Source organism: Thermobia domestica, chromosome 1 (genome assembly GCF_964235325.1).
Source record: "Thermobia domestica chromosome 1, izTheDome1.hap1.1, whole genome shotgun sequence".
Lineage (NCBI taxonomy): Eukaryota > Metazoa > Arthropoda > Insecta > Zygentoma > Lepismatidae > Thermobia > Thermobia domestica.
In genome coordinates, this window is record NC_137454.1 from 322,308,647 (window position 1) to 322,322,055 (window position 13,409).

General features: G+C 35.5%; 1 protein-coding gene across 1 annotated transcript in view; it reads left to right on the forward strand.

The window, feature by feature from the left end:
• LOC145680832 (venom allergen 5.01-like) overlaps nt 1–11,213 on the forward strand; it is a 112,083-nt gene extending 100,870 nt beyond the window's left edge. Inside the window, exon 6 of the mRNA XM_081751936.1 lies at nt 10,901–11,213. Within this exon, the coding sequence (XP_081608062.1) occupies nt 10,901–11,213 (313 nt within the window). The remainder of the gene's footprint in view (nt 1–10,900) is intronic.
• The last annotated feature ends 2,196 nt before the right edge of the window (nt 11,214–13,409 follow it).

Sequence of the window (13,409 nt, forward strand, 5' to 3'; positions counted from 1 at the left end):
AAAGTTCCCATTAATACAGCTGTATGTGACTCTAAACACAAGCTAGTATAAAATAGAAAAATACTTTCTATAAATGTTAAAATGTTTCAGACATCATAAGAAATGGTCATGCAATTTGAGTGCATAGGTTGTCGATGCGACCTTCACGTTTTCACTCTGTTAAAAGTAAGTGGCTCGCTACTACCTTAACGCCGAAAGTAAGAACATTCCTCTAAATACTACTCTTACAACTCCTTTCTTTCTCAACTACTATTAGAAAATAAAGTGATCTTATATGAATTACACATTCGAAAATGCTATAAATGAAACGAAAGTTTTAGATATTACCGCTATTTTACTAGTATCCTCTGATTGCTAAAAAATCAAATAGTATGTTTTTAACAAACTAAAGTACATTCATAGGTCTACATTTTGAAATGGTGAAATCATAACTTTCATATTAATGAATGAATAAATTATAAACAGTAAAAGTAATAACGTAAATATTCTCACTATGCTACCGATTTCCGGTGTGTGTGTGATGCTTTGGATTAAAACCCGATTGTACTATATAGAACCTTCTTATATAAACGTTGTGCTCAAAAGAGACGTTATAGTCTAGGCAAATTCTTGTTGAACCGGGAAATAACTGCAATACAATTTCTGTTAACAGGTTCTTATGGAAAAATACCTGAGGAAAACGATGGCGAAAAGTCTGCCACTTTCCGCGGTGGGGTAAGGCCACTATGGAGAATTTTCCAACATGGCCGCCACGCGCTACTATTATTCGCAAAGTTTGACTTATGTGCCTCCTGTGCCCCTCCTAATTAACACACAACAATGTATAATACATTTTTGTAAGGCTTATAGAATGTACATTCTAACTATGTAACATTGTTTCCCATTTTTCCCACCGACTAAAGGAAGATTTTTTAAAAAAATCACAAAAAACTCGACTCTTTCAGAAAACATTTCATTTCTGGCAACACTGTGAGGACAGGAACGCAACTAAAAATTCATTATTACGTACCTTATATATTTGTGTGTAAGATGTAAAACAGCCACTGAGATCTAGGCCGAGGAAGGTGACCCAATATGGGATAACCTTTATAGGCTGTATCACCGATTTCAATGGAGGAAATATACCATATATGAGAACACCATGCGACCTACGACCATCCTAACTAACACAGTGTCATGACGTACATCATTGTAAAGCTTATAGAACGAAGATTTGAACTATGTACAATTCATCCCTATTTGACCTACCAGATAGAAGAAGAAGAAGAAGAAACGAGAAATTACATAGAAGTCATTTATTTATCGATTTATGTATTATTGAAAAATTATGATTGGTGTATACACATGCTGTATCACCGATTTCACTGAAGAAAGTATACCATTGTACGAGAACACCATGCAATGTCTTAATTGTCCTCATTTGTCCCAACTGGAAAATTGACCAATAGAAGTGGAATATAGGCCTTAACAACCTAACAAATTTAGCTAGAAAAAAACACTGAACCGCGAACTTATTGTAATGTATAATTTAGTGTTTACTTTTTAATGAATAAATACCTTAGAGAAACGGCGTTGAATAGTCTACTACTCTCCAAGAGTGCATAGGTCCGCCATGGTGAATTTGCCAATATCAAGTTTCGTAGTACTTGATATCATTATATGTGGAGGATTGTTCAATATTTGGTACCTTATTCTTTATATCAATTGAATGCAAACTCTTAAACAAGTTTTTTTCGCAAATATTTTTATTATAATATTTTTTCATGGTAGACACTACAATTTTATATCCAGTACAATGTTCAATAGTTTCCATGTGTTAGAGCTTATTTAAATTAAAATGAATATACGCTACACAACTTAATCCACATGCATTATGTTGAATATAAGAATTACATGTACGACCATAATGTGTATATAACTATGTTAAGTTCTGATACATACAACTGTAAATGAACTAAGCAATGGTTAACACTAATAAATTTAAATTTTCAAAGTGAATTAACATACTTGGGAATGTGTCATAAGCAGCTATATATATATATTTCGGTTTCGGAAGAAGTGAACCGAAATGAATGAAATTGTGCACAGATATTGTAGACAAAAAATGAGGGAATACGGATTCCGTATTTTCCTGAAAAAAAAAAGAAAAACGTTTGGGTAGGACACAGACTCCTCCAAAACTTTGATCGTGAAATATCAAAAGTGCTAATAACAGTATGCCAGAAGTGCTTAAAGGACATTAAGAATTGGAACGACACATTGTGTAGAGACAATACGCAAAAAACAAACGAATACGGGTTTATTTACTGCGAAAAAATGGTTTTAGGGGACAGAATTGCCCACCCAAAATTTTGAAATCGTGCACAGATATTCTAGACATTAATTGAGGTAATTGTGTTTCGTATTTTCCTGGAAAAAAGCGGTTGAGTGGGGCACGGACCTTCTAAGCTGTTGATTACGAAATATCAAAAGTGCAAATAAGTATACGTCAGAAGTTCCTAAAGAGTATGGAGAATTGTAACGAAACTTAACTATAGGGACAATTTGCAAAATAATAAATGAAATGCGTTTTAATTTGTACGAAGAAACAGTGTTGGGTCCTACAGCCCCTCTAAAAAAAAAAATTAAATATTACCGTAAAATTGCAGGAAGGAGTGGACCGAAGCAAATGAAATTGTGTGTAGATATTGTATAGACTATATGTAAAATAAGGGCTTTCGTGTTTTTAAGATGTCCCTATCAATTTTGGCATATCAACAGCAAACAGGAAATTAATTGGCACGTTTTTTTTTTTCGGAAAAACATTGTAAGGGTTAAAGTTGCCTCGTGAAATACTACAAAATACGCTATACTGTTTGTGCTTGTTGTTGATCTGCCAAATTTGAAGAAATCTGATGGAGACACTTGTGAAACAAGACAGGCTTTATTTTTCATATCCAATATCTACAGACAATTTCATTCGCTTCGGTCCACTCCTTCCGATACTCAACGCCCCGGTCCACTCAACAGTTTTGTTTTTTCTTTTCAGGAAAACACGAAGCACGTATTCCCTCATCTTACCTCTACAACATTTGTAAACAATTTCATTCAGTTCGGTCCATTTCTTCATGCCTTTCTTGTGTCAAATTTCAAAATTCTGGGTGGGACCTTTTGCCTCCTAAAACAGTTTTTTCGCAGGAAATAAAAAGGCCGTATTTGTTTATTTTTTGCTTATTGTCCTAACACAAAGTTTAGTTCCAATTCTTCATGTAAATTTAGGCACTTCTGACACACTGTTATTAGCACTTTTGATATTTCATGATCAAAGGTTTGGAGGGGTCTGTGCCCCACCTAACCGTTCTTTCCAGGAAAATACAAAACACGTATTCCCTAATTTTATGTCTGCAATATCTGTTCACAATTTCGTTCACTTTGGTCCACTTGTTTTTGCCTTTCGGGCGTCAACTTTCAAACTTTTGGATGAGGGCTTTTGCCCCCTAAAACCGTTTTTCAGCAAAAAAAATAAAAAAAAAACTTATTTCTTTATTTTATGTGTAGTATCTACCTGCCAAATTTTATCAAAATCGGAGTGTTACACTTGGGAAGTGTTACTTGTTAGAATTATATCAATAACGCATTGTCCACAGTTTGGATACTGACTCAAAGTAATCTAACATAAAAGAACCTCAAAAGGGAAAAAGTAGGTTTATTAAAGTGCTTGAGGTTTGGTAAGGGACAGCTTCCAGGACCTCGCGCTGGATACGTCACTGAGTCAATGCATTATATTTGTTTCTTGCAAAACATGATAACTAGATGCATAATATGTAAAATTATATCATAGTTTGACTTTTAATAGGTCTTTCCTTAACACATCCATATTATCCGGCGTTCTACCTGCCTGTTTGATAAGCGAAACTCTACTGTATTTTCAAAGATAGCATATACACAGGGGCTAGAGGTCTGCACGTGCCGGAATTTTTAGAACGGACCCGGCCCGTCCCCTTTAATTTATAATCTATAATTTAAAAGATTATAGTATGTAGATAAGTTGTGAATAATTTGGTTCGAATCTATGGGGGGCCACTGATGGTAATTCACAATCGTTTACATAAAAGAGTTAATTTTTTATATATTGACTCAGTTTATTTTCCGTTTTCGTGCGATCTTTACGAATCCTTGAATCGTCCGTTTTACGTTTGAAAGACGACGGTATGTAGAGAACTTGCTAGTAATTTGGTTCGATTCTGTGGGGAGCCACTGATGCTAATTTTCATTCATTTCCTTAAAAGTGTTATTTGTTTATATATTGACTCAATTCTTTGCCCGTTTTCGAAGGGTCTTTAAAGAACCTTCAATTGTCCGTTTTACGTTTGAAAGTTGACCGTATGTAGATAATTTGTGAATAATGTGGTTCGATTTTGTCGGGCGCTACTTATGGTAGTTTCTATTCATTTACATAGAAGAGTTATTTTTTATATATATACTCAGTTTATTGCTCGTTTTCGTAGGATCTATACAGATCCTTCAATTGTCCGTTTTACGTTTGAAAGACGACAGTATTTAGATAATATGTAAGTAATTTGGTTCTATTCTGTGTGTGGCCGCTGATGGTAATTTCCATTCATTTGCATAAAAGAGTTATTGTTTTATATATTGGCTCAGTTTATTGACAGTTTTTTTAGGATCTTTATGGATCCTTCAATTGTCAATTTTATGTTTGAAAGATGATAGTATGTAGATAACTTGTGAATATTTCGTTCGAGTCTGTGGAGGCCACTGATGCTAATTTCCATTTTTTTTGCATAAAAGATTTTCTTTTATATATTGAATCAGTTTATTGTCCGTTTTTGTGGGATCTTTTCGGGTCATTCAACTGTAAGTTTTGCGTTTGAAATATGACTTATATAGATAATTTTCTAACAATTTAGTTCGATTCTGTGGAGAACCACTGATGGCAATTTCCATTCATGTGCATAAAAACATTTTTTAATATATTGTCCATAAAAGTGTTATTTGTTTATTTATTGACTCAGTTTTATACCCGTTTTCGTATAGTCATTAAAGATCTTTCAATTGTCCATTTTACGTTTGAAAGATGACCGTATGTAGATAATTTATGAATAATTTTGTTCGAATCTGTCGGGGGCTAATTATGTAGTTTCCATTGATTTACATAGATGAGTTATTTTTTATATATTGACTCAGTTTTTTACCCTTTTTCGTAGGATCTTTACTGATCCTTAAATTGTCCGTTTTAAGTTTGAAAGATGACTTATGTAGATAATTTGGTAGTAATTTTGTTCGATTCTGTAGAGGGCCAATGATGGTAATTCGTATTGTTTTACGTACAATAGATTTTTTTGTTCACTTTTGAATATCTGTATTTGTCAGTTTTCTTACAATTCTTAAGTCATATTCAGTTTTCCGTCTTACGTGGCAAAGATAATTATATGCAGATTATTTGTGGTCAATTTGGTTTGATTCGGTAGGGAGTGAAATTACTTGTGGATGTTGATACCTAATTTAACGAACAAAATTTTTGTATCTCTGGCTACCCTGCTTTTGGGATGCTTTAGAGCTGGCAGATGTCTGCCAAAATCACCGCGGTATTGTCTTTAACGGCTATGATTTCTTCCTCTTCTACTTTTTAAGCTATTCTGTCTATAAATTATGTACCTCTTATCCAATATTTCAATATGGATCATCAATTATGATAAACATTATTCGTAAGCAAGTTTCTGTTGCTGCTATTAAATCATAATTTTCAGCCAAGACTTCTAAGTACAAGGCACACTAATTGTTATTCATATTACGCATATTTTGATAATAAACAGATAAATTTTACAAAAACTCTGCCTTGTACGTACTGGAAGCATGCCGTGACTGTATCATTGTCGCCATAGCTGACTGCAATACAATTCTTGGAGATTTCAATCTCTCCATTGGCCGACTTTCCCCCACATGTGGTGTTCCACACACTAAAAACTATAATAATGACTCTTTGTTTTTGGACAATTTTATACATGGTCTGGACTTAGCACAGCATAATATGCATCCTACTAGAGGCGATAGTAACCTGGACTATATTGTGTCAACCCACAAATCGACGGTTGTGGTCCCTAAGTTAAATTTTTCTCATTTGATCACGATTCCCTCAGTGCGTTTTTTCCTCACTTCAAGCACAAAATATATTTACCCTAGTGGAAAAAGATCCTTGGAGTGAAATAAGTCAAGTTCTTCATACTTTTCCATGGTGCTTACTTGCCTCAGGATGCAGATGACTTATTTATTGACGTCATACAGGCTGTTGTTAAAGATTTTTGTGCCTTTCCGTACAAGACTTTCTTCAAAGTTCCCCCGTGGTTTAATGAGGAACTAAAGTGCATACTTTGCAACAAAAACGTCTATGGAATCTATGGAAGAATTTTCTCAGTGAATATACTTATAAGAACTTTACAGATATTAGAAGACATAGTAAATATCTTATGAAAAGAAAGTGTAAGGAATACATTGAACACTTACAATCGTTACAAGTCATAACCCTAAGTAAATAATCGAAGGCCCGAATAAACAATCGAAGAAATAGTTCGCGTATACTGACATAACTGACCTTCAAAAATGCTTGTGTAAATGAAAAGGATAGGACAAAGGTGTTTAATGAATACAGGGTTTGTCCTGGAAGTAATAGGACTGATTTTATTCCGCCATGACTGTACTTCGGAGCGTGCGCGCACCGACTGGATCCGGTAGAGGGCATTCCTAGCTAACGAACGAGCGGCTGGTCAGTTGTCTCTGAGCACACGGAGAGTCAGGACAGGCTTTTTCGCGCGACGTGTTTCTGTGAGTGGTGCAAGCCGAAAATGCAGCGTTCGTTAGAGCAGAGGTACGCGATTAAATTCTGTGTTAAACTCGGTAAATCTGCGACAGAGACGTTTGATATGATCAAGCAGGCTTACCCAGATGATGCTTTAGCAAGAAGTGGTGTGTTTCGGTGGCACGAGGCCTTTTCGGAGGGCCGGGAAGAGGTCGCCGATGAAGACCGTGCTGGAAGACCTTCGACTTCGACAAACACGACAATGTGACTCGTGTGCGCGAAGTTTTGAACTCAGACCGTTGACTAGGTATTCGTTTAATTGCTCAGATGTTAAATTTACCAAAAATTGTGGTTCATGAAATTGTGACGGAGCATTTGAACATGCGCAAGGTGTGCGCGAAGATTGTCCCAAAAGTGCTCACTGACGACCAAAAATTGAGACGAGTGGAATTGTGCCAAGAAAATTTGAACATGTGTGAAAGTGACCCCCAATTTTTGAATAACGTAATCACAGGTGACGAATCATGGATCTTTGAGTATGATCCCGAGACAAAGAGGCAATCTTCCGAGTGGTACACGACGGCGTCTCCTCGCCCAAAAAAGGGAAGAATGAGCAAATCCAAAGTGAAAACGATGCTCATTGTCTTTTTTGACATCAAAGGCATCGTCCACCATGAATTTGTTCCTCCTGGACAAACCGTCAACGCCAAGTTTTACGTGGAAGTGCTCAAGAGTCTCAAACGAAGGGTCAATCGGGTCCGACCACACATCGGAGCCGACTGGAAGCTGCACCACGACAACATCCCGGCTCACACCGCCTTTCTTGTGAACAGCTACCTGACCAAGGCCGGCATCCCAACGCTTCCGCAGCCGCCCTACAGCCCAGATGTGCCCCCCGGACTTCTTTTTGTTTCCTCGCCTGAAACGCCCGATGAAAGGCAAGCATTTTGAGACGACAGAGGGGATCCAAGCAGCTTGCACCGCGGCTCTCAAGGCTATTCCGGAGAATGACTTCCGTGACGCCTTCAATGCTTGGAAATCGTGCTGGCAGCGCTGCATCGACGCAGAAGGAGCCTATTTTGAAAGTTTTTAAAGAATTGTAACGATTGGCTCAATAATTTTTTTAAAAAAATCGACTCAGTCCTATTACTTTCCGGACAAACCCTGTATTTTGCTAGTAGCTTTGCTTCATCTCCTCCCACCTCTTCTTTCTTCCCTACCCTCTTCAACCTGTTTGTTCTGAATCTTTATCTTCTATCAGTACCACTCCGACCGAAGTACTTTCTCTTCTCTTGACATTGCCCCAGCAGTGCACCATAGAGCCAGATAATACCTACACTTGCTTCCTACGCAGCGTTGCCAGTTCGCTTTCTCAACCCGTTTCGGATTTCTTTATTATCACCTCTGTCACTTGTTTGTGAAAAGATAATCAAAAGCAAGATCTTTCAATTTGTTGCTCCATTTATAGACTCCTCATAACTGGGCTTTTTGCCAAGAAAATCTTGTCTCACTAATTTACCTGTTCTTCTTTCCGATGCTGTGGACAGCATCTCAGAAAATTCTCAACTCGACATTTTGTATTTGGACTCGACATTTTGTAAGGCTTTCGATTCTCATCCATACCATCTTCTTATATACAAACTCAATTTTAGATTCATTGTATATGGCAAATTACTTATTCTTCTGGAAAGATATCTCAGTAATAGAACACAACGAGTTTCAGTTTCAGTTTACTTTTCTGATTTTATTCCCGTTACTTCTGGAGTTTCTCAAGGCAGTGTTCTGGGTTCACTTCTATTCCTATTATACATGGACGATCTGCCTTCTTTGTTTTTGCCATAGGTTAAAAAGTTCTACAATAGGTAACTCCATTCCCGGCATAGCTCTAAAGTTTAGGCGCAGACAAGATAAGGACGCATTCCTTCAAAAGTGAAAGGTAAAATGTAATCTTTCCCATCTTAGTATTGGATTGAAGGTTAATAATCCTATCTGTATTAATTCGAACTTCCTACAGAATCGAGCCAAATTATTCACAAATTATCTACATACTGTCATCTTTCAAACGTAAAACGGACAATTGAAGGATCCGTAAAGATCCCACTAAAACGGGCAATAAACAGTCAATATATATAATAACTCTTTTACGTAAACGAATGGAAATTACCATCAGTGGTCTCCCAGAGAATCGAATCATATTCAAAAATTATCTACATACCGTCGCCTTTCAAACGTAAAACGGACAATTAAAGGATCCGTTAAGATCCCACGAAAACGGACAATAAACTGAGTCAATATATAAGAAAATAACTGTTTTATGCAAACTTTTTCTATTCGCTAATGATTGCAAACTCTACAGACAAATTCAATCCGAATACGATGCGCTTGCCCTTAAACACGGTGGATCGATTCTTCTCAACTGGTGTAGCTCTTGGAAACTTAGCTTAAAGATTGAAAAATGTGTTTCTTTTGCGATTTCTCTAAAAAAGGAACCTATAAAACACGTTTACAAAATTGGTCATAAGAATAATGTCTCCTGTTTCAGAGATCTTGGTGTTATTATTGACAGTAAGCTTACTTTTGCTTATCATATAAGCACAATATATTGTACTGCAATTAGAAAAATGGGACTCCTTTATCGCTTCACTGACATAAAAAGTACTAATTTCTGAAGAAGCTTGTTCTACATGTCATATATTGCTCCCACTATTGAGTACTATTCTCCTATCTGGTCTATGGCCTGCCCTACTCGTTTAAAAAAATTAAATTCCGTAATTAATTTCTTGCTAGGCATTGTATCCTACTGAGTACCTCACCTCCGAACACTTCCAAAAACTGACGTTTTAAACTCCCTCAATATGAAACCTCCCCTAGTGAGAAACCAAATTTCTGACCTAATATTTTTGCAAAAAATTGTAAATGGCCATATATCATATGAACAGTTATTAAATCAGATCAATTTTCGCGTACCCGCTAGAACAACACAGTCTAGTGATCTCTTTTACACTCGAGCTGCGAGGGTAAATATTGTCCAAAGGTCCCTTCTAAACCGAATTTTTAGTACGTGTAATGAGTTACCAGAAACGGTAGACAGTTTCTCTAATGAGTACACTTTCAGTTCATCTATAAATAAGTTATTTTTGTAATGTCGCTGTTGTGTTGTACCATTTTGAGCTCAAATTGTTATTCAATTGTTATGTTATCAAAATGTTAAAATGTTTCAGTGTAAAATGGCCTTGCGCTGTATCTGAAACCCATTATAAATAAGTAAATAAATAAATATTTGCAACTGGAATGCCATACACTTCTAGTGTATTCCTACGACCATATTAGTCCAATTGATCAATTCTTGACTCTAGCACACGAAATTGCTTAACTAAATTAACAGTTTATTTTTTCACTTTGTTCCACCTCTTCAACACACTTTTTAAGGTCACTATTGAGTTTTCGTTCTCATTTTTCTCCCCCTTTCACACCCTTTTCACTATTATATTATTTTAGCATGTAGTTATTTCCTTCTATATTCCTCATGAATAAATTTAATCCATTTTCTAAGTTGCACTTCTATTGCTTTATTGTCCTTTTTCATTGTCTTAATTTCCTCCTGTATTGACAATAAAAGTTAATAGACTTCTAATAACATCGGACATGAATTTGTGAATAATGCAGAAGAATCAACACCACATATCACCTTCCGAATATTTACACATATGTCACATCGCAATGGCTAATCAGAATTATATAACGATTTCACATCCTCGTCTTTCAAATTCGTGAATTTAGATTGAAACAGTTTATTACAGGAAGTACATCTCGCTTTCATATCTACGTCCAATCTGGAGACAGATTTTGCACATTTACCACAGACACTAATTTTTATAAAACTAAAATGGTTTCAATTTCTCGATCGTAATAAAAAATGTTCTTAACACTGATTTCAAAGCACATTTGTTTGTTTACATTCTTCACAAATCAAAGATACGATTTAACTACATTATTTTAATAGGAACTGAATCCTTATTAATTTACGTAATAATATTACTTAGGTGGTTATAATATACCACGTTAATAATATTGTGAAATTAATTGAATTTATATATTTCTTCTCAGGAAGGATGAAAATATTTCACAAATAGCCACCCTTATTTGGGGTAAAGGGAAATATATTGGATGTGCTTTTCTTCGGCAGATAGATGACAGTGGTGAAATCGTTGATCATTTTCGGTGCATTTATGGATATGTTAATCTCAAAGAAGGACAACCTATCTATAAAATAGGAAAACCATGTACAGAATGTCCTGAGGGCAGAGTATGTTATTTAGACTCTCCAAACCTTTGTTCTGAAGCTTGTGTAAATTTAACATTTTTTCAATCTGAAATATATATACTTTTTTGTGTACTTTTTCTCATCCCGTACTTATGAATGGTTTTCTAAATAAAGTGAAAATGCTATTGAGAAAAAAAATCTTTCATTCTTTACCTCAATTGAGGTAATTTTATATTGGTGCAAACCTATCGTCAGTTTCATCAATAGTAATGTTTTTACATAAATCTTATATTTGGTCGATATTATATTTTAAATCAAGTCTTAATCTTTAATATTTTGTGTTGCAATAATACGTAATTATTACCGTTTAAATTTAATCATAGCCTTGTACACTAATTGCTTATTTGTTGATGATTTTTAATGTTTTGTATTACTTCTTCAAATGTCATTTAGAAATCATGGTTCAATTCGACAAACTTATCGGGCATTACGTGCATTTTACGGTGCACATAATCATGCATCAGAGCGATTAATTCGAGAAACTGTGGACTGTTTTCGCAATACGTTCAAGCTAAACGATACTACGCATCACATAAGATGTCGTACAGTGAGGTCATAACAAGCGATTGATGGTGTGCAGTGTAATGTTGATGATGATCCAAATGTGTCAATTCGTCGTCGTGCTCAATAATTAAACTTGTGTCCAGCCACTTTATGGAAAATTTTGCGTAAAGATTCAACTAGTACAGGAATTGAAGCCACAAGATCATCGTTCGCGCCGTACATTTGATGAATGGGCTGAAGGGAACATTGCTATCAATCCACAATTTCATTTGAAAATTATGTTCAGTGATGAAGAACACTTCTGGTTAAATGACTATGTCAAGAAACAGAGTTGACTCATTTGGAGCGATGGTAATTTACAAACCAATGTCGAAACACCATTACATTCAGAAAAGGTTACTGTGTGGTGCGCTGAATGGAAAGGGGGAATCATTGGTTCATATGTCTTCAAAAATGATGCTGGTCAGAACATTACAGTCAACGGTGAGTGGTACAGAGACATGATTACTAACTTTGTCACGCCTCAATTGAAATACAGACATGAGGTTTCAGCATGACGGCGCCACATGCCACACAGCGCGCACCACAATTATTTTACTGAAAGAAACATTTGACGAACGATTAATTTCACGAAATAAACCTGTTAACTGGCCACCTCGTTCATGCGATTTGACGCCATTACATTATTTTCTCTGTAGATGTGTAAAGTCGTATTTCTGAGGTTAGAAACCAGAAACAATTGAGTATTTGGAAGACAACATTCGACGCTTTATTGAAAAATACAGCCTGATTTACTGCGAAGATTGTGTGAAAATTGGACCTCTAGATTACACCATGTACACACCTGCCGAGGTGGCTACATGCCCGAATTCATATTCAATCATTAATACCAGAAAAATGACCATCAAATAAAGTCAATTTCATGGATAATAAAAACAATTTTCTGTATTTTATTTCAGTATAAAATTGTCCCTTTCTAAAAAGCACCCTTTACATGAGTTGGAAAAGTTGAAATTAACTGAAAATATTAAATCTGGAACAATTGAAGGAAACAGATTTGTAAATCTTTGTTTGCATGCATGGACCTCTCCAAGTCCTTGTCATTCTCGTCATTCAAATAAATCCTCCTTTCTCAACAGATCTTGCATGTCACACAAATCATGGATTGAAATTAATGTTAAAAAGTTAACGGGATTCGAAACTTGAACCAACTTGGGTGAAAAGCGGTAGCCATTTGTCTACGCTGACCATTCGCATTAAGTTGCATAAAAACTGTGAACTAATTGGGAAACTCTCATATAAGATTAGCCCAGGTACCAAGACTTGTATGAAGAGACGATCATGAGTTATCATTTCCTCCCTCAAACCCATAAACTTTGAAATGGACCTTCCTCAATGAGAAAAATGTCCCGAAATGCTTCCTCAAGTTGAAGCTGAGGTTTTAATATTGGTTCCACAGTCTAGGAAGAAGAAAAGATGGTCGATATTATTATGCAATTATTTAAATTGTATCAAGAAATCCTCGAATATTAATTACATTTGTGATATTTGAAAGTAAAATATGCTAAGCAAACGCATTACCTCTGAAACTAGGAGTTTAATGTGTCATCTTTACATGAAGGACTTGTAGAATAATGCTATCGTACGAAAATACCACATAGCAAACGTGCGTCCGAGTCCTGTCGTGTCAATATATATTTTTTTTGCTTAGGTAGTTATTGGAATTCTATTATTGCTTTATTATTTTATTATTATTATTATTATTATTATTATTATTATTATTATTAT